We start from the raw sequence: 27,831 nt of genomic DNA, 5'->3' as shown, positions 1-27,831 counted from the left end.
TCTGGAGTCAACTAGATTTTACTAAGGATTTCTCCAAGTTTTCCTAGTAATTAGCCATATTTATTGGTGAAACTCTGAGTTCTGGCGTCGGTCATTGTCACAGGGATGTCACCGTTTCTAGGCTCTTTCAGGGGACAGATTTTATTTTGTTTATTATTTATTTATTTTGCCATCTTGGGTTTTAGTTGCAGCCAGCAGACTCCCTAGTTGTGCTGCACGACTTAGTTGCTCCCTGGTATGTGGGATCTTCGTTCCCCAACCAGGGGTTGAACCTATGACCGCTGCATTGCAAGACATATTCTTAACCGCTGGATGGGTTAAGTCCCAGGGGACAGATTTTAAAAGCTTGAGTTCATATTGATATGTCTAATTCCAATTTAATTTATAATTCACTTATTTTATATTTATTTCCTCTTACATAGAAAATCTTGGTTTCTGACAGTATTAGCATAATTATTGGCTTTCTATGACAATATATTATAATGTTTCAAAATGATATTAATACAGCTACTAACAATGAAACTTCTGAATGAAACATTTCTTTACAGTGCTTTTTGCAGTTCCTCTTGCAGTTCCTCTTGACCTTGTATACCACTAAGAATATTGTTTTCTAAGGTCACTTAAAATACTATTTTCTCTATGTGATTTTGTAAGCAGTTTCATATACAGTTAAGCTTATTTGTCTTAAATGTTAAGGATTATTTGTTTCTTGCATGATTTAGCTTCATGTTTTTGAATATGTAAAACATTTCTATATTCACATGTCAGACCTACATAGTATTAGGGTTAGGTAAGTTTCATTGTCATGAAGGACAGTTTCTGTAGTTTCAAGGAAGATTAGTGAGTCAGTGGATCTAAAGCCTTGTTTATCATAAAGAAAGCATAAGTCGTTTGGAAAGATACCCAAAAAGTTTTTAGGTGATGTGAGGGAAAATAGCCATGTTCTCTCACATAGTATTGCTTGGAAAACATATTTAGCAGAATAAGTCTGATGTAAAGTGGTATTTCTTATATTCTTGCATGTTTGATTTATAACTTGGTTAATTTTTCAAGAGACTCTAGCACCAATCTCTTCTGTGAAAAAAGCTTGTCAGTTTTTCTTCTAAGAATTTCTCAGAGAGGAAGGTGAATAGGATATGAGACCTGCGGACTATGATTCCAAGGTTGAAGTGAAAGGCTGTTCAGGTACTTCTGGTTTTGTGACCTCCAGGATGCTCTTTAGGAAGATGCCCTCAATGAACGTGCATGACTGCTTGTTCAGGGCCTAGGTAGGATTTTTTCCACCTCATTGACCACTTTGAGAGACTTCGTAGTTTCTGGTGGTCCCTTTTAGGGTTTAAGGCCAAAGTGTTTGTAAGAGTGGCAGGATATTTTCTCTTCCCACAGTTAAGGAGAACACCTGGGAGGAGGGGGCAGGGACATTGTGAGAACACCATCCCCAAGGTTCACATTCAATCCTCGGATTGTTGTCACCATCTACACGCAGGAGCAGCAATGAAGTGATATTGTGGGACAACAAAGCTGATGAGAAACTAAAGAGAGTTTGGGCTGCTCTTTTAGTGGCCTTTTAACCAGTCACTTAGGGTGGGGGAAAAATTTTAGACTCTGAACAGACTTCATCTCTCTCACTTTCCAGCTCTGCAACTCATTGTGGGGAAAGACTTCCAGTTCTATCTGAGGCCAAGACCAGCTTTCTCTCTCACTAATTTCAGTCATAAATCTGCTCTTGAGTGAGGCTCATGCATCTTACTGGACCCGTTGTGCATTTGTTTAGATATAGACACTTTCTAGTGCATTTTCCTTGAGAAATTGTATCATAAGGCAGGGAAAGTGTACAGAGACTGTGCAGTTAATGTTTTTCTGCTTGATGTGTTGGTAATAATTGGGAATGTTTATATGAGAAAAGGCAGGGAGACATAAGGACTTTTTGTTTGAGGATAAATAAACAGAATGGGAAAAATGAGATGTAGTTAAAAAGAAGGGGCCAAAAAAAAAAAAAAGAAGAAGAAGAAGAAGAAGAGGCCGGCTGAAAGATACAAGGCTTTTTAGTTTATAAAATAGCAGCACTTGCCACCTACATGTATATGTGTAGAATACAATCCATGATCCTACGCTGTTGTGGCTTAGGGCTGGGACCATGACTACACTTAGTCCCATTTCTTCTTGAGTGGCTGGAGTGATCCCAGTGAGGTCTGCATTCGTGAGGGTGGCAATGAGCAAGAGAAACCCGAGAGCCACTTCACCTCAAAAGGAAGCTTGTTAAGGAAGTGTAGGATGGGAAGAACTAAAACCACGGGCAAGTGGAGCTATAAGGGAGGAGGAGCCGTGGGTTATGAGGGAGAGAAGGGAGGAGATTGAGAGAAGGTATGAACAATGAGTCATGGTCTTCCTCACAGAAACTGTGAAGTAAGAAATGTGTCTTGTTTTAAGCTAAGTCTGTGGTAGTTCGTTCTTCTGTGATAGAACACTGTGTTCACGACTGTCTCTTCCATTGAGACTCTGAAGTCTATGGCCATGTCTGTCTTGCACCACTGAATCACCAACATCTGACACCATGCCCGGCCCGTAGTTTATGTGCAATAAGCATATGAGGACTGAAGAATGGATGAAAAAGGAAGTGGTTGGGAATCATAGTTTGAATCCCTCTTTTATTGGCTCTTATCCATATTTGGGGCTGGATGAATCACAAGCTGGAATCAAGATTGCTGGGAGAAATATCAGCAGCCTCAGACATGCAGATGACACCATGCCAGAAAGTGAAGAGGAATTAAAGAGCCTCTTGATGAGAGTGAAAGAGGAGAGTGGAAAAACTGGCTTAAAACTCAACATTCAAAAAACTAAGATCATGGCATCTGGTCCCATCACTTCATGGCAAATAGAAGGGGAAAAAGTGGAAGCAGTGACAGATTTTATTTCACTGTGGATGAAATAAAGGCCATGAACTTAAAAGACGCTTGCTCCTTAGAAGGAAAGCTATCACAAACTGAAACACTGTATTTAAAAGCAGAGACATCACTTTGCAGACAAAGGTCTTTCTAGTCAAAGGTATGGTTTTTCCAGTAGTCATGTATGGATGTGAGAGCTGGACCATAAAGAATGCTGAAGAATTGATGCTTTCAAACTGTGATGCTGGGGAAGACTCTTGAGAGTCCCTTGGACTGCAAGGAGATCAAACCAGTCAATCCTAAAGGAAGTCAACCCTAAATATTCATTGGAAGGACTGATGCTGAAGCTCCAGTACTTTGGCCACCTGATGCAAAGAGCCAACTCGTTGGCAAAGACCCTAGTGCTGGGAAAGACTGAAGCAAACAGAGAAGAGGGCAACAGAGGATGAGATGGTTAGAAAGCTTCACCAGCTCAATGGATGTGAATCTGAGCAAACTCTGGAAGACAGTGAAAGACAGGGAAGCCTGGCATGCTGCAGCCCATGGGGTTGCAAAGAGTCGGACATGACTTAGCAACTGAACAACAAAAACAACATCCATATTTCTAATTATCATACTTTAAAGAATAATTTGTATCCTTATGAGAAATGGATCATAACTCCTATATCATCCTTGGGGACAATGAAGCATAAAGAATTTTGGCATCTGGCTCCCCCCAGATGAACAGTAAAGCATTTATGATGCTTGGGCCTGGGACTGACGGGCAATAGAGAGGAAACTGGACTGAAGAAGCATTGATCTTTTGTTGTCTTCTCAAGCTCATGGGCAAAGATCAGATCACAGTCTATCAGTTAAGATGTGGGCTGGGAGAAACATGCAGTGGCATTATAGTAAGGTTGCACAGCCAATTTTCAGAACTGAAGCTACACATGTGCTTTTATTTTTTTTAGCACCCTGAAGCGAGCCCTTGAAGCCTTCAAGCAGCGTAAGTGATTCCTTAAAAATGCATTTGCTGTCCTTGGTGAGCTCTGTGTTTGTCATCACAGCTGTGTTTTAACTTGAACAGCTCATACTGGTTTTAAAAAAAGTAGAGCAACTTGGTGATAAATAGCCCTTCAGAGTTGGAATGAGTTGGAGAACTGTCTACACCCGCACTTCATGATATGCGTCTGACTCATTTCAGGCAGTGGTTCTCACACTGGGAATCCAGGGTGAGGCCCTGGCACTGGTCTTCAGGGGGTCCTGTCCATTTCTAGCATTCCCTGGGCCTGTGACTCAGAGTTTAAATTTTCTGTTCTTAGTGCCTCCAAGCTAAGGACTTTAACATGGCACACTATGTGCTTAACATGTTTCTGTAGCTAGTTGAGTGGTGCTAGATATCTTTCCATTTCATTTCATATAGATCTGCCTCATTCTATTAACATTTTTTATTCTACAAAATGCCACATTTTTTCTTGAAAAGTGGTAAATTTCCCCCCACCCACAGTACTGTTTTTTTCCCGCGCTTGCCAATACCAAGAATGTTCGAACTTTAACACTTTTTTCCAAACTGAAGGATAAAAAGTGATATATTTCTGAATTTTAAAAATTTTATGTTTTTTTTTCAGTAGTTTTAAGGCTGAATATGTTTTCAAATGTTAACTGGCCATTTTTGCCAATCTTTTTAAAAATTTCATGCTCTTTAACCATTTTAAAACCCTGGAATATATATATATATTTATTTTGATTTGAAGTTCTTTTAATATAGCTGTTTACTCTGTTGCGTAAATTGCAATTTTTTTTCTAGTTTTTTGTGTCTCTTCTAACCTTATTCTAAGTTATTTTGACACACACAAGTTTAAAATTTTTTCTTAGGTCATATCTGTCAATCTTTCTATCTTTAATGCCATCTATAATTTGTATCCTTGGAACAAGAAAAATAAAAATTTCAGTTCTTTTATTAGAAAGGTAAGTCATGCTCTTTACAAAGGTCTCAGAAAATAAAGGGAAAAATACCAGTAATCATTCTATCCAGAGAGAAATTTCTTACAGGCTCATGAGATGTTAGAGATGGGAAGAACCTTAGAGTCATGTACTGAGAAATAGGATTGAATTTGAAATTGCAGTGGGTTTAGTAATGTGTGCTAGCGTGCAAGCTCCATGAGCTTCTCCCCTGCCTTGGGTACACACTAGGTTAGTGCAGCTAGTGGTGGAAAGCTAAACTAAAGGTTTGCTGGCTTGGTTGTAGTGGTCAGGGCAATGCTGGGTATGTGGAGGGGCTTAATAAATATTGGTGACCAAGTGATGCAGGTTAACTTTACCACGTGCCCAAGAATTCTGTCTGTATTTTAACTTTTTATATGGTTTCTTTGATTTGAATTCAGACATGTAGGTTTTTTTTTTTTTTAATTCTTTTTGCAGAAGTAGACAATGAGGCACAAAGTCACATTCACCTTGCCCAGACTCTCAGAGAAGAAGCCAGGAAGATGGAAGAATTCCGGGAAAAGCAAAAGTTACTACAAAAAAAGGTTAGATTTATGTGTTACATGGTTTATGTGGTTGGGTTGGGTTTATGTGTTATATCTTACATGCATTAAGATGTTGCCTTTCTTCCAGCAGAAAACTCCAGGCTTGTTTTCTCACTGAACTCCTTAGCTCAGCTCCCAATCTCCAGCGCGCACACTCGTCTTTTAACCTATGAGATTATTTATCGGGAACCATGTGGGCACTCAGTCTAGACAGGGATGCCTCTGTGCCAATTTACATGCTAGGGCAGTTCTTTTTTAACTTGTTGCGAGAATCAGAGGTCCAGCTTGCTTTCCTGTTCTTTTTCTATCTGCTGCCACTGTTTAAACTATGACTGGAAAGGGGAAGCCCTGTTTTCATAAGGGTCTAGCACATCCAAGGTGGTGGATTTTCAGTTCACATTCCTCCTCCTGGTCAAGGCGATACGGATGGGTAAGAAGTGGAGGCGACTCAGTTCTCCCTGGAAGCCAGAATGTAGTCCAACTGCCCTATTTTACAAATAGGGATACAGAGGTCCGGCGAAATTCAAGTCCTTTTGGCTTCAAAACGGATGTTATACAGGCTCTTTTTCCTTGATGGGATATATTCTGGGCAATTATGTGGCAGGAGGTGGGAGTGAACAAGAGTTAATAAAATTGGCAAACATTTAGGAAGTTACAAGGATCAAGACAAGAAGTGCAGATTTATATTAAAGTGTTGCTTAGACGAGACCAGCCTCTGTTCTGTCTCCCTTCTGTTTTGGTCCTAAAAGCTTTGGTTTTTTTGGCTGTGCTGAGTCTTTGTCGCCGCAGGGGCTTTTCTCTAGTTGTGTTGCATGGGCTTCCCATGGCCGAGGCGTCTCTCGTTGTCGAGCAGAGGCTCTAGGGTGCAGGCTCAGTAGTTACAGCTCAAGGACTCTATCTAGGGCGCAGGCTCAGTAGTTACAGCTCGAGGGCTCTAGGGCGCAGGCTCAGTAGTTGTGGTGCGTGGGCTTAGTTGCTCCAAGGCGCAAAGAATCTTCCCAGACCAGGTATCGAACCTGTGTCCCTGCATAGGCGGGCGGATTCTTATCCACTGTGCCACCAAGGAAGTTCCCACAGAACTTTCCTTTAATATCTGGTCTCCAAGGTTGGCATGAACTTCATGTGAGACATAAACTCTTCCCTATGTAGCACTTGAACACGCCCACCCAGGTCTCTCCAGACAGCTCTGCATGGACTTCTTGGCGACCTTTCTTCATCCTGGCCCTTTACTCTCTGGAAGTCATTGTCCGCAGTGTGTATATCCAGTTAACAGCTGATTTTACCCATGCCTCAATCCCAGCAACTTTGCCTGTGGTTCTAAATCAGAGTCTTATTCCAACCTCCCTTGTGGCCACTTGACATTTGGAGTGGGTGGAGGCATCTTAAGAGCCTGACTACCTTCCATATACCGTCATTTCATAAGCTTCCCTGACAGCTGTGCCTCTTCTTGGAAGGAAGGGCAGAAACTAACAATTACGGAACACTGTGTCGGGTGTTTTCAGACAAATCCAAGGTTCATGTATCGGGTTTGAGGGGTACGTCTGGCCCAAAGTATATGTGTATTACACCCATCTATCTATTGGATTTTCAGACTCTTTTTGTCTGCCATTGCAAACCCTGCCAGTTCTCCAAAGGGTTTACCATTTTTCAGCCTTTGACAGCCAGGGTCTGTGCACACATGATTTCCACTAAGAGAAGAGACTCGTTACCTCACAGTCTTAAGTGCCCTTGGTTTCAGGGAGAGTTTTGTTAATTTTGCAAGGCTTCTGAAACTTCCCTTCCTAGCAAGTTACAAAGACCAAGTTCTCACAGCTGGAACTATTTTGAATTCTCTTAAGCAACAGTGGAGCCTAGGCTCATTCCACTGCTGTCATCAAAGTTCCCCACATTGTGTGCTCTCGACAGCAGGAAAACAGCTTCTGAGCTTTCTTTGCCAAGTCCAAAGTTTATTCATAAATTTACAGTTAGTTGTATCACAGTGAGCTATGGGTTGTTCCACTTCTGTATTTAGATACTTTGAAAAAAAATCTTGGAGAATGTGTCAATGTTAACTTCTCATTTCTACTGGTCAAACCCTGCACGCGTTGGTCTCTCACTTCTTGGAAATTAAACCATTACTGTTTATCAAGGAAATCGATCAGTTGGTTTCTTTTAGTGAACTGGGGCAGGGGAGGTATGGCTGGTAGAACTTTTCAGTGAACTAGCATATAGAACTAGGAGAAAGCAATGGAAACCCACTCCAGCACTCTTGCCTGGAAAATCCCATGGATGGAGAAGCCTGGAAGGCTGCAGTCCATGGGTCGTGAAGAGTTGGACACAACTGAACGACTTCCTTTTCACTTTTCACTTTCATGCATTGGAGAAGGAAATGGCAACCCACTCCAGTGTTCTTGCCTGGAGAATCCCAGGGATGGGGGAACCTGGTTGGCTGCCGTCTATGGGGTTGCACAGAGTCGGACATGACTGATATGACTTAGCAGCAGCAGCAGCTTATAGAACTAGTTTTCTGAGGGTGGTGACAAATGCGGCCGTGGCCGTCCCTCCCCCAGAGCATAGAGCTTGGCCAGAGAGACTGATGTGACAGTAATCATGTCAGTGGAATGAGCCTTAAAAGGAAGTGAAGCTGCCAGCCGAACCTGCAGTGGGCACACCTAACCTAACTGGTAGGTCTGGGGAGCCTCCTGGAGGCAGTGACCTTGAAGCTAAAGCCAACAGAGTGAAAGATGGTATGAGTGAGGGCAGAGAGAAAGAACATTCTCAACCCTGGAGGCGGCAGGCAGGGAGGGATCTTTGGAGCCACGCTCAGGAGGTTTGACATTTTAGGTGCTGAGGTGCTTTCCCAGCCCAGAGCATCCTAAGCCGAACAAAGGAAGCACGTGGTCAATCACTCTGTCCTCTGGTGCCTACATTATGCTTTACTGTCTCAACTAAGACAAGGATGATCGTGGCAGAAGGCCCTGTGTCGAGAGCAAGCTCCAAAGAAGGGAACCTCCTTGGTCACATAGGTTGTCACTTCCAGTTTTCAGAGTATAGTCTGAGTGTAGGTAAACAGACAAAGAGACCATTCAGCAGCTCAGCCAGCAATTTACTGCAGGCCATTATTACACATCTCCCCTTCCTTTTCACCTTCCTCTTGCCTCTCCCCACTTGATAGCTTGCAGGGCTGTGGCTTTGCGCTGTTTTGTGTTACTGATAAAACATAATCAAATTTCCACTGGAGTCAGTCTAAACAGAAAGAATGAGTCTAGAAGAAAAACATCCCTAAGGAGCCCTGGAAGAGGCTCCCTGGTGGTCCAGTGGTTAAGGCTCTGTGCTTCCACTGCATGGGGCGCAGGTTTGATCCCTAGTTGGGGAACTAAGATCTTGCATGCTATATAAGTCCTGAAAGAGGACTCGTGACATACTGGGGTTACCATGAAAAGGCCACCTTACAAGTGAGTGTGGACATGAGGAGACTTAAATCAAGGTGGTAGCAGACAGAGCTGGACTGGGTGTCACTGAGTGGTCTTGAGCTATAGCACTCTGTGGGCTCCAGGGATCACACCAGTTAGGTTAGAGCTAGACTGCTGCTAAGATCCTGCTGATATACAAATATAGGAATCCTTGAAGCCAGAGAGAAGAATGGCATGAAGTATGATAGAACTTTGTAGCCACATGAGAGGTGCATGATGCTGGTGTTACGTAGAACTTGGAGATAAGGAGGCCTGGCTTGGGCCATAAACTATAAAATAATAACATCTCCTGAACTGAAAGAATGGCACTGTGTAAATTTGGACTAGAAAGGACCATGGACAGACCAGCATTGCTAACTGATCTGCTCTGTGGAGCCTGGAAAATCAAGAAACATTATGAATGTTTCTTGTCCTCTGCCCTCGTCACAGAGGCACACAGGTGCTCACATGAGCCACACAGCTCTCTGTCTGCAATGGCAGGGATCTGCCTGTGAGTCTTTCCCCGTGGGGTCACGTTTCTGTACTTCGTTTCTTTGGAGCCTTAACCTAGTTACCTTCTGGTCCTTCCATTTCAGCTGGGCTGGGAGATGGGTGCTTCGTTCTCAGAGGGGCCCTTGGGGGCTCTCCCAAGGGAGTTTCATATATTCTACAAAGTTCATATCTGAAGTGAGACCATCCCAAAACTTATATCCAGATATCTTGAAAATCCATCCATATTTGTGCATTATGGTAACAGACAAAAACTTAGTTTTCCAGAAGAAAGAGACATATTTTAATATTCTTAGTATTATTTTGCATTATATAATTTTGTACAAGGGCAATGCCATAACTCATTTTGTTGCATTTCTTGGCTTTTATATACCCATCTGATTTTAGAGGGCTATCATGTGGATAATGGTAGTTTTGGGTAAAGATTAGGAACAAGGACACGGGAGTCTGACTGTGCCCAAATCCCAACTCTGCTACTTGCTGAGAATATCACCTTGGGTGAGGTTACCCAGGGGATGGGGATGAGTACTCACAATCGTGATGCATGAAAATCACTTAGCCCATAATAGTGTGGGAGCTGCCATTATGTCTGGGCTGTGCTCAGTCTCTCAGTCTTGTCTGACTCTGCAACCCCATGGACTGTAGCTCAGGCTCATCTGTCCATGGGGATTCTCCAGGCAAGAATGCTGGAGTGGGTTGCCATGCCCTCCTCCAGGGAATCTTCCCAGCACAGGGATTGAACCTGTGTCTCCTGCGTTGCAGGTGGATTCTTTACCATTTGAGCCACCAGGGAACCCCAATGTTATGTCTGAGAGTTGCATTTTTATTATCAGTCCCATTGCTTTGACTAATAAAAGTATTGTCACAGCCACAGCAAAGAAATTGCTCCCAAGTAATCTCAACCAAGTAGCTTACCTTTCTGGATTAGATGGTGTACAATGTAGGACTGATCAGCTGTTCCACAGACATCTCTTCCCTTCATACTGCCTGGGCTCCTTGCCTGTGATGGGAGTGCCTTTGACAGATGCCACAGAAGTGAATGTTTCTGAGTCCCTAACTGCGCTGATGCAGGCTTACAGAATAAAGAACCCTTTTAAAATGAGCAACATTTTAAAAATCCCCTTTTGAAACTTGCGGCTTCCCTGGTGGCTCAGATGATAAAAAAATCTGCCCGCAGTTTGGGAGACCCGGGTTCAATCCCTGAGCCAGGAAGATTTCCTGGAGAAGGGAATGGCTACTCCCTCCAATCTTCTTGCTTGGAGAATTCCATGGAAAGAGGAGCTTGGCAGGGTCACAAAGAGTCAGACATGACTGAGTGACTAACACTTGAAGCCTAAGTTTCTTGATTCCAGATTTACTGATGAGAATACTCTAAGGTGATCCATGATTCTCAGTAGTGGCTGGTGGCCACCCAGGTTCAAAGGTAGGCAAATTGTTCAGCCTTTCTGTGTTGCACTCTCCTTATTTGTGAAATGGGAGTGATAATAAATAGCACATCTACCCTTCTGGGTTGTGTGAGGACTAAACGAGGTAAGCCACGTCAAACACTTAGCCCTCAAAATAAACTGGTGTTAATAATTATCTTTATTAATAGTGCTTGTGCTCTCTTTGCAGACGGAGCTTATAATGGATGCTGCCCATAAACAAAAGAGCTTACAATTCAAGAAAACCATGGATGTAAGTCTTACTATATTGCTTTTAAAAAAAAAAATGGTGACATTTTATGAAATCCTGCGCTGTGTATCAACATTTTCCTGGAAATAACATTTGTGAAGTCTTTTAGAGAAAACAGCCTTTAGTGGTTTGACTTTCTTTCCGTTTAAGGCCTTGAAAAGATTGAGGATGAAATTAGAAGAAATACAATGATGTTATCTTTCCAGCAACCTGGGAAAATATAGCAAGTCAACTTAAATATTTCAGACCAGAGCATGTATACTATATACCTTTTATCTTGTTGGATTTGAACTTCTTCCCTGTAAGACTGTTTTGAATCTTGATTTCTTACTTTTTATTGAGTTTTAAATATCTGCAAACTGTAAAAGCCACCTTTGCTTTAAGTAATTTATTTTAAAAAGCTTATCAAGATAGAACTGAGACAAGTTGCTAGGATCTCACACTAGCTTTTCATGAATCCTCTACTGCTGAATTGTGTTACTGGAACATCTGTGACTCCATCTTTGTACAGAAGTATCATCATATATTTTGTGACTGTGACATCATACCTGGTTACCTGGTCAAAAAAGAGAATGCCACCAATGTTGATGGCATATGCAGTCTATTCTGCATTTTTTCTTTTGTTGGGGAAGTGTGAAATTTCCTCGGTTCTGTCTTGCCACAGCAAAGATTTGAAATGGCAGACCAGTGTTACAGCTCGGTTACAGCTCAGAGTTTTATTTGGCAAGCAAAGGAAAGTACACCGTTGAGGCATGAAGGTGGGCTGACCCCAAAGGAGAGGTCTCAATCCATCTTGGCTTCCTCCTTTTATATGCTTGTCTCCTCCCTACCTTGAGCCTGTCCTGTGCAAACTGGGCTAGCCAAGAAGAGGGTGTATTTGTGTGTGAGAACTGAAGTTCTCACTCCAGTCTGCAGATATTCTTTTGTTTCATTTTTGCAGGCTTTTTCCTTTCTTTGTCTTTTAGCCACTGCCATTTTGGACTCCTTTTTCCTATTCTAACTACCTAACATCCCCCCCCTCAAGAGACGGGAGGCCCAATTCTCTGGGAGTAGGGGTGTCAAGGTCTCTCTGGCTACTTCCTGCTGAGCTGGGATGGCAAGGGGCATTGGGCCTCCCCCTCTCTTGCTAGTCTCAAGCCTCAGAGTCCTTACAGCAGTGTCCATCTAAGGGTGAGTGATATTTTCCATGGTCAGGTGTAGTTTTACATATCCTTGTTGAACTGGCATTGCATATTGTACTTTGTTGACCTGGGCAGAGACAAGACAGGTTAGACAATTGATAATACATGGAGCAGTCACAAGCAGCATTAATATGGTGATAACAGGGATTAGTAGGGATATTAGCCAACTCCAAATTCACCCTTGCCAGGAGAAGGATCCCCCAAAGAGAGAGTGTAGCCACCCCAAGAACTCTCCAGCTCATTCTTTGAGATCCCATAGGATCTGAATGTTTTTCTTGAGAACTGTGAGACTTTCTTTAACTTGGCTGGAGGTATTAACCAGAAACAACATGTCTCATTTAAGATGGCTTGAGTCCCTCCTTGTTCAGGGATCAGGAGCTCTATCTCCTGTCAATTTTGGGGTACAGCCACTTCCAAGCTGTGTTGGCTCTTTAGAGCTATCCTGAGAAATCTTGTCTCCAGAAACTTAATTTTGGGGGTGTTCATTAGAATGGCACTCATTTGTAGTCCTAAATAGGCATCTGAGATCTCCCAGGTGTATTGAGTGTCCTCTTCTGTTTCCTTCCACAGCTTGACTCGTGAATAGTGAATCCAGGAGTTGTGCCCCGGTATCTTAACTGCTGTGGGGGTAGAAAATATTACAGGGTAGGGGCCCTCCCATGTGGGCTGGAGTTGAGCCTTTGGGGACCCACTTTTCCAGACTTTAGTTAGGACTTGAGTCCCTGGAGCATATAGTGGTGGCTCTTTAGAATCTTTTGGGTCCTGGTTGATACCCCACAAGTGTATATCCTGTTGGAATTGCCCAATGGCCATGGTATAAGACAAGAGAGTCAGCCTCTGGATCTAGGAAGAGGTCATTGATATAAACAAAAGGTCTTCCATATAGCATCTCATAAGAACTAAGACCAACCTGTTTCTTAGGGGTAATAGGGGTGCAGAGGAGAGCTATTGGTAAAGCCTCCTTCCATCCCAGGGAGGTCTCCTGGGTTATCTTTTTTATCACTGACTTTAATAATTGGTTGGCTCTTGCTACTTTTCCTGAAGACTGAGGCCTCCAGGCACAATGGAGGTACTAAGTAATGCCCAGTGCTTTAGAGACCCCTTGGGTGACCTTAGAAGTAAATGATGTCTCATTGTCACTTTGTAATGACCTGGGCAGACCAAATCTTGGAGTGATTTCATGGAGCATTGTTTTTTACCACCTCCTCAGCCCTCTCAGTCCAGGTGGGAAAGCCTTCAATCCATCCTGTGAATGTGTCTATCATAACTAGTAGGTATTTAAACCCTTGAGAAACTGGCATCTGGGTGAAGTCCATCTGCCAATCCTCTCCTGGGCAGGTCCCATGCCATTGGATGGGCTGGGCCAGCTGAGGTCTTCAAGCTCTTTGGGGGTTGTGGGCAAGTGGGACGAAAGGAGACCACTTGCCTTATAGTTATTTGGAGGCCTTTTCCTCTGAAGGACCTTTCTAGTAATCTTTGGAGGGCTTTCTCCCCTAAATAAGGGGATATAATAACCAACTTCAACTGGAGCTTCCCAGGCAGAAAAAGGAGTCCCTCCTCTTGGAACCATTCCATACGATCTTCTTGAAAGCTCTCACTCTTAGCTTTAAGAGTCTTACCTTCAGTATATGAAGGAGTTTCTGGTACATTTAGTCTGTGGAACTAAGGTGGCAACCCCTATTAGGTCACTGTTCTGTAATGCTGCTCTTAGCTACCTGATAGGCTGCTTGGTTCCCTTGTGCCACTTCCGTGCCCCCTTTTTGGTGTCCTTTACAGTGGGAGACTGAAACCTCAGTGGGCAGATGGACTGCCTCCAAGAACCTAAGGATTTGGTCACTCTACTTGGCTGGGGACCCTGGGTGGTCAGGTGGCCTCTTTCTTTCCAATAGCAGCATGTGCCTGTAGCACCAGAAAAGCATGCTTGGAGTCAGTGTAAATGGCTACTCTTTTTCCTTTTCCCCGCTCTAAAGCTCAGGGCTATGAGCTCAGCCAATTGGGCTGAAGTACCTGGTGACAAAGGATTAGCCTCTATGGTCTCAAAATTGGAGGCTACTTCATACCCAGCTCTTCTTTTCCCATCTAAGACCAAGCTACTTCTGTCAGCGTACCAGATTTCCTCAGGATTGGTCAGAGGAGCTTCTGACAATCCCTCTCAGGGTTTTGCCCAATGGTCCAAGGTTTCTAGGCAAGAGTGAAAGGGGAGAGAGCCCTCGGGGGTACGCTGGAGGGTAGCTGGGTTAAGAACCTCACAAGGGGATATAGTTTGGCCTGGATTTTCCATCAGTACTACTTGATACCTGAGGATCCTTTGATCAGACATCCATAAATGGCCTTCCCATTAAAAAGTTGTTTCACTTGGTGGCTGGTAAAAATAGTTTGCCCGCAAGAGAGAGTTTTAAAGCATCTTCCATCAGGACTGCAATAGCTGCAAGATTTCAAAAGCAGGGAAAGATCTCTTCCCAATAAGGGAGTAGGACACTTAGGGACCCCCCGAAATTGGTGGGAAAGTATTTGCCCATCCCAGCAACAAAGATGTGCTCAGGTGAATCTTTTTGTAATTGTTTTTCCTGTAGCACCCCAAACCGTACAGGTTTGGGAGGAGAAGGCTCTGGAACAGGAGGTCAGGAAGAGTAGGTAGACCCTGTGTCAACCAAGAAATTCTTGGACGTATCTGCCGCATTCAGTTGCACCCTTGGTTCCATCCCTGTTGATGGTTATCTGTGGCAGGTGGGCTGGCTGGACCAGGGTGCTTCAGTCCTGTTGAACCATTGTGAGGGAAGGCTTGGCACTTGACCTTGAGGCTCTTGGGTCCCGAGGGCAAAGTGCTGCCCAATGTCCCAATTGATGGCATTTGTAGCAAGCCATTTTAGGAGACTTGCCATGGTCTGAACACTCCTTGGCCCGATTTCCTGCCTGTCTACAGATTAGGCATTTGTCTCATGCCTTGTCCTTCAAGGACTTGGGGTTTGCCATAGGGCTTCCCTGGAGGGTGGCCAGCATCTGGGCATGGCTTGTCTCTTTCATTCTCTCCCTTTCCTGGGCCTTGGCTTCCCTCTCCTGTTCTCTGTTATAAAAGGTATTGGTGGCTTTCTGGACCATCTCATCTAAAGAGGCAGCAGAGTCCAGCTGCCATAGCTGTTGTAACTTTATCCTGATGTCTGATGCACATTGGGACAGGAATTTGTCCTTTAAAATCACCTGTCCCTTGTAAGGGTCTAAGTCCAGATTGGTAAACTTTTGAAGGGCCTGTTTTAGCCTTTCCAGAAAGGCAATGTGGTTCTCGTAGGGCTCCTGAGTTACTGCTGAGACTCAGCACAGTCCCATAGTAACAGGCTTCCTTCTGTTCCATGGATGGACTTCCTTAGGGGTGAGTCTTTCTGAAGCTTATCCTACCCAGGACTGTTGCAACCTGAGAGCCAGGCATCCCCGGGTCAGGGTGCAGATCCCCAGGCAGATTGAGGCATAACAGCCTCCTGGAGCTCAAAACCCTGGGCAGGTCAAGGCATATCGACTTCCCTGGACTGGTGGATTCCCAAGCAGGTTGAGGTGTGACAACCTCCCGAGGACAGGAGGCAGGTTGACCTCCTGGGATCCTAGGCTGGGTGAATGCCCTAGCAGGGTGAGGCATGACAACCTCCCAGGGAAGAGATCCCTAGGCATGTTGCAGGAAGAGGGACTCCTTCCAGGGCCCAATAGTGGGCTCTTGTCTAACACTCAGAAATGAATTGTCCAAGAAGACACATGTGCTGACAAAGCAAGAGATTTTCTTGGGAAAGGGCACCTGGGCAGAGAGCACTAGGGTAAGGGAACCCAGGAGAACTGCTGTGCCATGTGGCTTGCAGTCTTATGTTGATAAGTTCTTATGTTGCAGTTTTATGTTGATAGGATTAATTTCCAGGTTGTCTTTAGCCAATCATTCTGACTCAGAGTCCTTCCTGGTGGTGCATGCCTTGTTCAGCCAAGATGGATGCCAGTGAAGGATTCTGGGAGGTGGTCGGACATGTGGTGTCTCTTTTTGACCTTTCCTGAACTCTTCCAGTTGGTGGTGACTTATTAGTTCCGTGTTCCTTACCAGGACCTCCTGTCATAAAACAACTCATGCAAATGGTTACTATGGTGCCTGGCCAGGGTGGGCGGTTTCAGTCAGTGTGCTTCCCCTAATAGGCAGGTCAAGGCAGGTTGACCTCCTGGGACCCCCAGGCTGGAGTTGGGCATCCCCAAGGTCTCCAGTGTGACTAATGCTGGGTAGGATTAAGGGGTGTAATCTTAACTCATTGCCGGTTTGTCCATCACGGATGGGAATAGATACCATGATGTAAAGCAATCTAAGCCTGTCCCCTGAGACTGGGAACCTGGCGAAACCTTATCTTCTTACTGCTCTGAGGGAATGTAAGTCAGATTTCTTTCCTTAGTCCTCCCATAAGAGTAGTTTAGGGTGTTTCCAATGGTAAACATTTTATTGTCATAGACCCATTTTAGGTGGGCTTCCCTGGTGGCTCAGAGGTTAAAGCGTCTGCCTGGAATGCAGGTGACCAGGGTTCGATCCCTGGGTTGGGAAGATCCCCTGGAGAAGGAAAATGGCAACCCACTCCAGTACTCTACAGTCCGTGGGGTCGCAAAGAGTCGGACACGACTGAGTGACTTCACTTTCACTTTGTTTCACTTTCATTTTAGGTAATAACAGAAGTAATGACATAGGAGTGGGTTATCTGGTCCTGTAGGGGCATTAAGAGTATTTTAATAATAAGCAATGTTGCCTACAAGAGGGCAGGGTTCTAGCTGTAGGAGTTAGTAAGTGGCTTAAGAACAAATTGATAAGAAGCAACAGACCAGATGTTCCATAAAAGTGGAGTGGAGATTTGATCTGGGGGTATGTTTGTAACTTTAGGAGAAGGGTGGTAAGGGTTTGGGTCCAAATGGCCTGAAGGGCTAACTCCCAAAGAGGCAAACATTATCCCTGGAAGCCCAATTGCCCTTGAAGGGATGCCACCAACAGATGGACTTTTAGCAGGCATTGTGTGCCTGTCACCTGCCCTAGCGGGTTCACGGAGAGATGCTGTTGCTGCACATATAGTAAGAAGCATGGAAGATGAAGGCCTGAGTCTCTAGAGGGATTGGATATTATATAGTATTTCCCTCCCAAGGGTCAGTTGTTTTCTGGTTGTCCCTCCAGAAGATTGTAGAGGCAACATTGTGGGCCCACACTGAGCTCAGGAAAAGAGCATGAAACAGGAGGGAGGGGCCAGGGCACAACTGTTGAAAGAATGACATAGCCCAAGGGTATAACATAAACCGATTAAAATCAAATGGGTCCAAGATGGCAGACAAGTCAAATTCTACTAAACTTTGATCCTCAGTCTGCAAGCTAAACAACACACCCAGAGGCTCCATGACACGTCCAAGGCACTATCAAAAGACCAAGGAGTGGGTAGTTCCCCAATTGTTGGAATGGTCCTCCCATTCACTAGCATATGAAATTACCCAGCCCATAAAAAACTAACCACACCACATTTCATGGCTGCCTCACTCACCCTCTGTGATGGCCCACTCTTGGAGTGTGCATCTCTCTGAATCTGAACAAATCCACCCCTTACCTATCACTGTGTCTCTCACTGAATTTTTTTGGCAATGAGACATCAAGAGCCTGAGCTTCATTAGGTCCTAAAACCAGCCACCATGGGTTTTGGCTGGGCTCAAGTCCCAGTTGAATATGACTGAGTGACTAAGCATAGCACAGAGTCCCTGCCACGTGGGCTTGAATCCCAATCTTAGGTATAAACAGTTTCAAACACAATTTTCAGAAATGGAAAGATGATGACCTGCCCAGTACTTTGTAAGCAGTGGGATAGTTGGAGAGAGGAACTGAAGGACAGGAGGAAAAAGCAGTGGGAAAAATGTGCTGAGGAATCCCCTTCATAACCTGCCGGAAAGTCTGCTAAATACCTGACCCATGCTCACAGTTTTCATTGGCCTGATCCTTGGCACGAAGATGATTAAGGACAGAAGAACCCTCACCCCCTTGGGCAACAGCTACCAGGGCATAGCAGAGAGTAGAGCCTTTGTGACATATTGGGGAAGAGTCCCTGCCAGAGTCCCCCAGTTGCACCCACTGCCGCTTGCCTGTTTGCAGGGGGTTCAAGGAAACAAGAAACGAGAGATTATAAAGGAATTAAGATTTTGTTAGCCATATGTCCTTCCAGCCATAGGGGTGAGTACCTCCTACCTTAACTGGAGGTCTGGAATCTGAGGCTGAGCTGTGTGAGCTTTCTGCTGAGTTTGTTTTTTGCTGTCCTGGTTTCCAGCATGCTGGGCTTCTTGTCACTTCTGTTTCTTCATGTTCAGCTTCCACAGAGAGAGCTTTTGCTGAGTTGGGCTTCTGCTGTGCTTAGCCTCCGCCTCGCGAGTGCTGAGCTGAGGTTGTTTCAGCCAGGTTAAATCCAAGAAACGGCACCAGATATGTCGGGGGAGTGTGAAATTTCCTTGGTTCTGTCTTGCTGCAGCAAAGATTTGAAACGACAGACCAGTGTTACAGCTTAGTTACAGCTCAGAATTTTATTTGGCAAGGAAAGGAAATTACACCCTCGAGATATGAAGGCAGGCCGACCCCAAAGGAGAGGCCTCAATCTGTCTTGGCTTCTTCCTTCTATATGTTTGTCTCCTCTTCACCTTGAGCCTGCCCTATGCAATTGAGTTAGCCAAGAAGGGGGCCTATTTGTTTGACCTGAGCTTCTCTCTCCAGTTGGCAGATATTCTTTTGTTCCGTTTTTGCAGGCTTTTCCCTTTCTTTGTCTTTTAGCCACTGCTTTTTTGGACTCCTTTTTCCTATACTAATTACCTAACACTTTGATGCTGAGCACCTGAAAAGTGATTGATAGAGAATGATGTCAGTATAATGCAGAAATGGTGTTGGTTGATATATGATTACTCCGAGGATTTTTATGTTTTGAGCAATCTAGGGAAAGCTCTCTTACAAAGAGAAAGTCTTATTGAAATATAAATTTCCTACTTCTTCTGCCTACATTTAGAACTGTAACATTGTTAAAATTTTTGCTTCAACTGTCAAAAATTTAGAAAACACAAGAAGAAAAAGGAAGAGTATTATATTTGCCCACTTTTTGCTGAGTGGTTTTTTTTTTTTTTTTCTTCTAATGTTTCAAGGTTTCTTTTTATAATTTTGTTTTGCTTAGAGAACTTCTTCAGGCATTTTTTTAAAGGTAGGTCTGCCAGTAATAACTACTCTTGTTACTGAAAACACCAAGCCCATGTGTCTGACACACACTGAGGGCAAACAATACTAAAACATTGGAGTTTGGAACAAAGGTTTATTGCAGGGCCATGCCAGGAGATGGGTGGCTCATGTCTTAAAACCCCCAAACTCCCTGGAAGCTTTTAGCGAAGCCCTTTTATAGAAAAGGTGAGGGAGGGGTGTGGCTAGTTGTGGCAAACTTGTGGGTGTCAGATCCTTTATTCTTGAAGTCAGGTCACAATGTACCTGTAAGTTTCTGCCAAACAAATGTTATTCTCTGTCCTGACAAGAAAGGGCAGGGTCCCAAGGCACAACTTTCAGCCACCAAGGTCCCAGTCCTGGCTAACAGGAGGCAGATCTCAGTTGGCAGCTCCGTTGGGGCCAGGTTCCCTCACCTTGCCCAGCTATCATCACTGAGGGAGCCAGATGTCTAAACTAACTGGCTCTCAGGCTCCTCCGGCTGCCCAAGGGGGCGGGGCAGGTCCCACAGACTGAGACCCACACAAACTGCTGCTGATATTAGGTCACAGAGACAAGAATGGGGGAGAGGTTCAACACTGCTGAAGGCCTGGGCCAAGGATATTGGGTGGCCTTGGTGAGGGCTTTTGAGCCCTGCCTGACACAGTACCCACCCTGTTTCCTTGGTCCCCCATCACCCACTGGCCCAAGACCAGGGAACAGGCTGGAGGGCCCAGGGGAGAAGGCAAGCATCTACCTCTTGCCTCACTGTCCACCTGATGACCACCACCCTACTGACCGCTGGCTAAATCAAGTCCCTAATGGTCTCTCATTGATGGTTGCCTGTGGGAAGGGTCCACTGTGGTGCTGGCCAATGGCTGAGCAGGACCCGTTGCCTGGTAACAGTATGGAGTAATGATCCACAGTAACGTCTGTGTGCTAAGAGCTGCCCGGCTACGCTCTGTTACACTCTTAGCTTTCCTTTAGTGAATTCCCTTTCATTCTTGAAGGATATTGTCACTGGATATAGGATTGTGTGCTGACAGTTTTCTTTTAGTACTTGAAGAATGTTGTGTCGCTTCCTTGGGACCTCCATAGTTTCTAATAAGAAAACTGCTATAATTCAAACTAATTTTCTCTTATGGATAAGGTGTCATTTCTGTTTTAAGACATTTTCTGTTTTTTAGTTCTCAGACGTTTACCTCTGAGTCTTATCATGGATTTCTTTGGCTTTATCTTGTTTTCAGTTTGGTCAGTTTCTGGAATCTGTAGGTTTATTTCTTTTGCCAAATTTGGAACATGTTCAGAATTTATTTCGTCAGGTACCTTTTCCGCCCACTCTCCTTCCCTAGGATTCCAAGGACATAAATGTTAGATCTTTTGATATGGTGTCAAAGGTTCCTGAGGAGTTGTTCATTTTTTAAAGCCTATTTGCTCTCTGTTTTTCAGATTAGATAATTTCTGTTGTATTGTCTTTCTGTTTACCAGTTCTTTTTTCTGTCTCTTCCATTCATAAGTCTATCCTTTCAAGTAGTAAGTTTTTAATTCTAAAGTTTCCATTTGGTTCTTATTTAACCTCTATTTTTTTGCTGAGATTTTCTTTTTCCTTGCCAAGATTTTTTTTTCATTTTCCCACTGTGTTTGCAAATGTTTATTGAACATTTTTATGATGGCTGCCTTAAAATCTGTCAGATAATTGTAACATCTCTGTCATCTTGATGTTGAAATCTCTTGATGGTCTTTTTTCAAGCAGTTTGAGATCCTCCTGGTTTTTGGTATCATGAGTGATATTCAACTGATATTGGACATTTTGGGTATTCTGTTGCAAGACTCTAAATCTTTTTTAAATATTCTGTTTTAGCTGCCTTAGTCTGATAGCACTCTAGCAGTGAGGTATGAGGGGGTAAAATCCAGGGTCCTTTCCACCACCCCCCAGCCTTTACTGACACCATAGGGTCAGTGTTACTACTGGGGAGTGGTTAAAGCTCTTACTCTCCACTCTGATGCCACTGCAGCAGGGAGGTGGTGCACCTCATTACTGCCAGGTGGAGGTGGTGAAAGTCCAGGCACCTCACAGAGTCTCTGCTGGCTCTGTTGTGTGCTGCTTCGTTATCTCCGGGTAGGAATGAAAGTCCAAGTCGGATATTTGTCCTTCTCTGATACCACCTTAGCAGGGGAGTTGGGAACCTCAGTATAGCCTGGTGAGTGTGGAAGTCCCCACTTGGCCTTTGCTGGATGTGTGGTGGGTGGGAGAGTTTTTTCATGTGGTGTTTGGCTGCTGTGGAACTTGGAGGATTCTTTCTGTTCTACTATGCTGTCCCATTTCTGGCCTTTTGGCCGGAGAGAGCAGGTTTCCATTGGGACTATTTTTTGTTTATGCCCATCAGCATTTCTTGGTTGTCTGCTGCTTTGGCACCCATTCTGTGATATATGAGGCCAAAAGAAAACTCGGGGCACTTGCTTCTAGGTTACTGTCTGAGACCAAGGACATTAGTCAATCTGTCTTCTCTCTACCTTTTAGCATCTTGCGTTTGTTTTATGTAGAATGCTCAGAGGTTTTAGTTATACTTGTGTGGAGCAATAGGGAAGAGTAAATCTGCTCTATCTTCCCTGGAGCCCATATACATTTTTAAAAAGACATTTTATGATATGCTTTTAGAGTCATAAATGTGATCATACCCCATCTAGTTCATGCAAAGAATCTAAGACTATAAAATCATCCAAAATGAGAAAAACAAAATGCACTACTGTGTTCAGTACTTATAAGAAAACTGGAAATGATTTAATTACCAAATAATGAAGAAAGGTTAAATTGTACAACCTTTAAAGATATGATTATGAGGACTATGTAGCAACAGAGAAAAAGTCCCTAATATGTCATATTAAAAAATAATACAGAAAAGAGAAAGATTGATCACTGACAGCCTTAAAATTTAAGACTTCTTTAGAGCAAAAGAAAAAATATCATATGATGAGAGATGACATGGGAGAAAGATATTCGTACCACACGGGGCTTCCCAGGTGGCACTGGTGGTAAAGAACCCTCCTGCCAATGCAGGGGACATAAGAGATGTGGCTTTGATCCCTGGGTTGGGAAGATCCCCTGGAGGAGGGCATGGCAGTCCACTGCAGTATTCTTGCCTAGAGAATCCCATGCACAGAGAAGCCTGGCAGGCTACAGTCCATAGTGTCACAAAGAGCTGAACATGACTGAAGTGACTTGGCATGCATTAGTAACATATAATTTACAGCCAGTTAGTGTTACTAGTAGGAGAAGGCAATGGCACCCCACTCCAGTACTCTTGCCTGGAAAATCCCATGGACGGAGGAGCCTGGTAGGCTGCGGTCCATGGGGTTGCTGAGAGTCGGACACGACTGAGCAACTTCACTTTCACTTTTCACTTTCATGCATTGGAGAAGGAAATGGCAACCCACTCCAGTGTTCTTGCCTGGAGAATCCCAGGGAAGGCGGAGCCTGATGAACTGCCATCTATGGGGTCGCACAGAGTCGGACACGACTGAAGCAACTTAGCAGCAGTAGCAGCAGCAGTGTTACTAGTATAGACTGAGCTTTTAAAAATCAATTAAAATTATAATGCTCCAAAAAAAAAAAAAAAAGGTAAAAGACATGGAGTAGAAAGGATATACCACCTTAGCAATGAGATAAAATGCAAATTAAAAAGGGATATGCTTCTAGTATTAGAAAAGGTTAAAAGCATTGTCTTATTTTAGTGTTAGTAAGAATATGAGCCCACCATACCCTCACATATGTGTTTATACGAGTATAGATGAGGGCAACCATTTTGGAGGGAAGTATGTATATATTCTTTTATCAAACAATTATGCTTCTAGGAATTTGGTCTGTAAATTCACACTACCCACAGTAAAAATTGGAGTGTTTTTATGTAATAAAAATAGGAAATAGGATAAATGTCCACCAGTAGAGAGTAGGTTAAGAAAATTATGGCATATATGTATTATATGTATGTGTGTGTGTTAACCCCAATTGAATTGCAGGGGAAGCTGAGAAGTGTAGGAGAGCATGTGAGATATTTGATGAGCACAAACCAGCTCTGCAAAGGTGTCTTCATTCTTAGTCAAGCATTTTTGGGGGGTTTATCATTTTTTATTCATTAGCCAACTGATTCACAGCTTTGCTTTGTTTGAACAAGTTAAGTCTTGGCTTCAAGAGTTGAAACACAATTATTTGATTCAGTAAGTGTACTTTGTGAACTGATTACACACTGCTAATAGTAATGGTAGCACAGGAGAGACCACACCTACTTTTAAGCTACCAAAACCAGAATTCTTTAAATCAAGAAGGAGCATGACCACCTTGAGCTACAGAAATGATGAGATTGGTGCCCTCTCCACTGCCCATATGCTGTAACGAGGCACATGAGAATACTGAAGCATTGTTAGTTATAGTTATCAGGACCAAATCATTGCATCTCAGTTCTGAGTGTAATGAATAAATGTTGGATTACACATCCTCTAGTTACATCAGTATTTGATTTTGCCTGATTCGTATTCAGTCTTTTGTTTCAGTAAATTTTTAAAGTTCATGGACTTCGTTTTTGCCAAATAGGAGTTGTTAGTTCCTTGACCAGGTTGCCACTACATACATGATTTGGAAAGGGGATGGAGAAGTCTTCCAAAGATAGACTAAAAAGAGCAGCTGCTCTGAGCACACACAGTCTAGAGGCGATCACAGCCCTGATCAGCATGCCCTCTTATTTGCTGGCTGGGGTGGGGGCGGTTAGGGCGGCTGCTCCTCAGAGTCACTGTCTGCTTATCTGTTTTGGTCCTCTTTTGTCTCATAACTACAAAGGCAAAGAAGAACTATGAGCAGAAATGCCGAGACAAAGATGAAGCAGAGCAGGCTGTCCACCGCAGTGCCAACGTGGCAAACCCGAAGCAACAAGAAAAGGTACCTGGGAGAGCCAACAGCCCGAAAAATCCAAGATTCGCATATGTCAAGCTAGAGCCAATGAATGATCTTAACAAACAGACAAAAAATGGACTTGCACTCTAAGCTCCTGGCAATACCCTCCTTCAGGCTATTAGAGTCCTCTGAGCCAGAAAAACCCATGTTCTATTTTGAGGGTTAGGGAAGAGCTAGAGAAACCTGGTCATAGGGGAGGGGTTCTGATGTTTTCATCTTTCTTCAAAACTCCATCTCATCTGTTCTTATAACGAGGCTGCCTCCTGCTTGGGTCTTTTATAAATTGAATTTTATGAAATCTGGATAAAGATTGTTAGCAATCAGAAGGTAGGGATATGTTTTAGGAAGATTAGAGGGCAAGTTGAATGATTAACTTACAAGAGAAACACAGGTATGACTTAGAACTTGTCTCTTCACAGACTTTGCTTTTAAACCTGTTTTGCCTTTAGAAGCCTGGCCCAGCATTCCTGACTTCTTGTTGTTTTTTCCTGGTCCTCATAGCTTTTTGTGAAACTGGCAACTTCAAAGACTGCAGTAGAAGACTCGGGTGAGGGGTGTGCTCCAATGGATGGGGGAGGATGGTGGTGGGGCTAAATCTGTCTGAGAAAGGTAGTTTATATACCTTACAATAATGAATATATGCCTGTACCATAGGATTAGCAAGGCATCTGAAGGAAAGAAGAGAGGGACAGAGGGAAGGAAGGGAGGCAGGGAAGGGGGGTATATCAGAACCCTGGAAAGTGGGAGAAGCAAAAGAGGCAGCAGTTTCTGGCCCCTGCCTGCTTAGCTCATGCTAAGCACCTGACAGGTGACTGAATGGCATGGGGGCGTGGAGCGGTTGGGTCATGTGATAGCTGCTTTGAAATCATGTACTCATTCTTACTTGTTGGGTACAATCATCTTAAAACCCCATTTCATCCCTGATACGTCTTCTCTGCTGTGAAAAAAACAGCCAAGTTGTGAGGTCTCATCATCACTGAAATCTAAGGATCCAAACCAAGAGTTTGCAAAGGCTTCTAATTCCCAGAGTTTCCTGCAAGAGACAAACCTCTCATGACCGTGGTGCCTTAAGTCTCTGAATCCAAAACTGAAGTGACTTGCTAGTTCACTTTTCTGCCTGCCTCATTTAATTTTCCTCAAAATAGAAAGAGGTAGAGGGAAACCCTGGTGAATTTTTTTTTTTTTTTTCTGTCAGCCTTTAGTTCTCTTTCTTTGGAACATTTCTGGCTTTTCTTTGGAAAGAAAGTGATGCCTGCCTTTGCTTATTTTTCACAAAGCTATGATGAGGGTGAGATGTAATTATGGCCTTCCAGCCTTCAGAGTCCCCAGGAGCCCTGTGAGCTCTCGGGAGGGGCCTGGGTGCTAGGTCTGCGAGCCCCGCTCCTCCCAGTTTCCAGACCCAGGCCCCTCCCCTCCATTGCAGACAAGGTGTACATGCTGCACGTCAACACGCTGGACAAGGTCCGGAATGAGTGGCAGAGCGAGCACATCAAGGCCTGCGAGGTACCTGGAAGCGCACGGGCGGGTCTTTCTCCCTCTACTTTCGTAGAATTGCTTGAAGGCAAATTAGAAATGTGGACTTTAAGTAGGGGATGAAAGGACTGGAATGTTTTCTTGCAAACCTTGTCTTTCTGCTTCTTGCCCATCCTGATCGTGCTGTTGCATTCTGTCAATGGCCTTGCTCTGTTTGGTTCGCAGGTATGAAGCAGCTGAATCAATTAATTCTTTAGTGACGTCCAGGGCTTCCCTTGTACAGCTGGTAAAGAATCTGCCTGCAAAGCGGGAGACCTGGGTTCAATCCCTGGGTTGGGAAGATCCCCTGGCGAAGGGAAAGGCTACCCACTCCAGTATTCTGGCCTGGAGAATTCCATGAACTGTATAGCCTATGGGGTCGCAGAGTCAGACACGACTGAGCTACTTTCACTTTCACTTTCTTGGTGACTTTCCACTGAAAGCTTCGCCTTTCTCTGTGACAAAGGGGTGCAGGGAGCAACAGAGATGGCTTTAGAGATTTTTATTCTCACACCTTTCGTTTCGCCATGGCCCTCCTCATTTTCAACACTTGCCTCACAGTGTCCCGGAGGAAATAAAGACTCTACCTGGAAACTTCCTCAAGTTTCTGTCACCGTGTCTACACATTTTTCTTACCAGTGGTTCTCAAAGGGAGGTCCTGGGACCTGTACCAACATCCTTGTTAGATGCAGATCTTATTATCAGACCAATTCCAGGCCTCTGAAATCAGACTTTCTCAAGTCGAGGCGAATGGGGGCCATTCCCTAGTTTGTGGTGCACGGGCTTCTCTTGTTGCAGAACACAAGCTCTGGAGGGTGTGGGCTTCAGTAGTGGTGGCTCATGAGCTTCAGTAGTGGTGACTTGTGGGCTCCAGAGTGCAAAAAGCTCAGTAGCTGTGGCTCACAGGCTTAGCTGCCCTGCGGCTGGTGGGATCTTTCCAGACCAGGGACTGAATTAGCATTGCAAATTCTGCATTGAAATGTGTCCTGCAATGCAAAGCACACCCCCAACCACTGGACCATCAGGGAAACTTGAGGGCAAAACTTTGCATTGGAGGCTCTGGCAAGCTACCCACATGCAGATGTCCATTAGGCAGTGGAGAATGTGAGCCACAATTCAGGTTAGAACGCTGACGGCTGGGTTCACCATCACCTCTTATGTGCAAAACTGTATCCAGTCCTATTTGTGTTAGTATGTTATTAAAATCCATTTGCCGGAGTTAAGAGTGTATGAGCTTCCTCAGCGGTGGGTGGGAGTACACTAAATGAGACTATAAGCTTACAGATAATTCAAGGTTGAAATTGTTTCTTACATCATAACCAGTCTAGACCCTTTCTCTGCATGTGTGTACATGTTTCTACAGGTGTTTGAGACTCAAGAATGTGAACGAATAAACTTCTTTCGAAATGCACTGTGGTTACATATGAATCAGCTCTCACAACAATGCGTCACAAGTGATGAGGTGAGTCAGAGTTATCCATGGAGGATGCTCTGCATATTAGATTCGTAGAGTGGGAGGAGTCAGAGACATTTGTTAGTTCATCCCCTGTCATTAGAGGCCCAGGTAGGTACAGTGACTGCATACACAGTGAGTATGGACCCAGATAAACACCTAACTTGCGTGACTCCTGGCTCACTTTACCATCATGAGTCTCTCATTGAGAAATTCACAATTAGGGCAGGAGAGCAAAGAAAGGACCCAAATGCAGTTTAATTTAAGGAAAACAGAGATGTAACAACATGAACGTGAGTCCCAGGGACTGCTCCAGTCTGGAACGGAGTCACTCTAGGACAGTAAGTACCAGGAACTAGCAGGCTGAGCCACGCCCAGGCTAATGGTTACTCCAGGGCTTAAGGTTTAACGTCAGCAGTGTTAAGGGCCACTAGTGACCCAGGTTTAACTCATGCACAGCAACTGTCCTGGGTTCCCAGGTCTCAGAGGGACCAGAATCAAATTATCACAACCTTCTTTCCTAAGAAAT

At 44.2% G+C, this 27,831-nt stretch overlaps 1 protein-coding gene across 1 annotated transcript in view; it reads left to right on the top strand.

Moving 5' to 3' along the window:
- PSTPIP2 (proline-serine-threonine phosphatase interacting protein 2) overlaps positions 1 to 27,831 on the top strand; it is a 95,208-nt gene that overhangs the window by 60,155 nt on the left and 7,222 nt on the right. The window contains exons 4-10 of the mRNA XM_005697169.3: positions 3,836 to 3,870; positions 5,286 to 5,392; positions 10,948 to 11,010; positions 24,224 to 24,322; positions 24,839 to 24,884; positions 25,761 to 25,840; positions 27,213 to 27,311. Coding sequence (XP_005697226.2) covers positions 3,836 to 3,870; positions 5,286 to 5,392; positions 10,948 to 11,010; positions 24,224 to 24,322; positions 24,839 to 24,884; positions 25,761 to 25,840; positions 27,213 to 27,311 — 529 coding nt within the window. The remainder of the gene's footprint in view (positions 1 to 3,835; positions 3,871 to 5,285; positions 5,393 to 10,947; positions 11,011 to 24,223; positions 24,323 to 24,838; positions 24,885 to 25,760; positions 25,841 to 27,212; positions 27,312 to 27,831) is intronic.

This window comes from Capra hircus, chromosome 24 (genome assembly GCF_001704415.2).
Source record: "Capra hircus breed San Clemente chromosome 24, ASM170441v1, whole genome shotgun sequence".
Taxonomy (NCBI): domain Eukaryota; kingdom Metazoa; phylum Chordata; class Mammalia; order Artiodactyla; family Bovidae; genus Capra; species Capra hircus.
The sequence above is the reverse complement of the archived record's forward strand: the minus strand, read 5'-3'. Positions and strand labels throughout refer to the sequence as shown.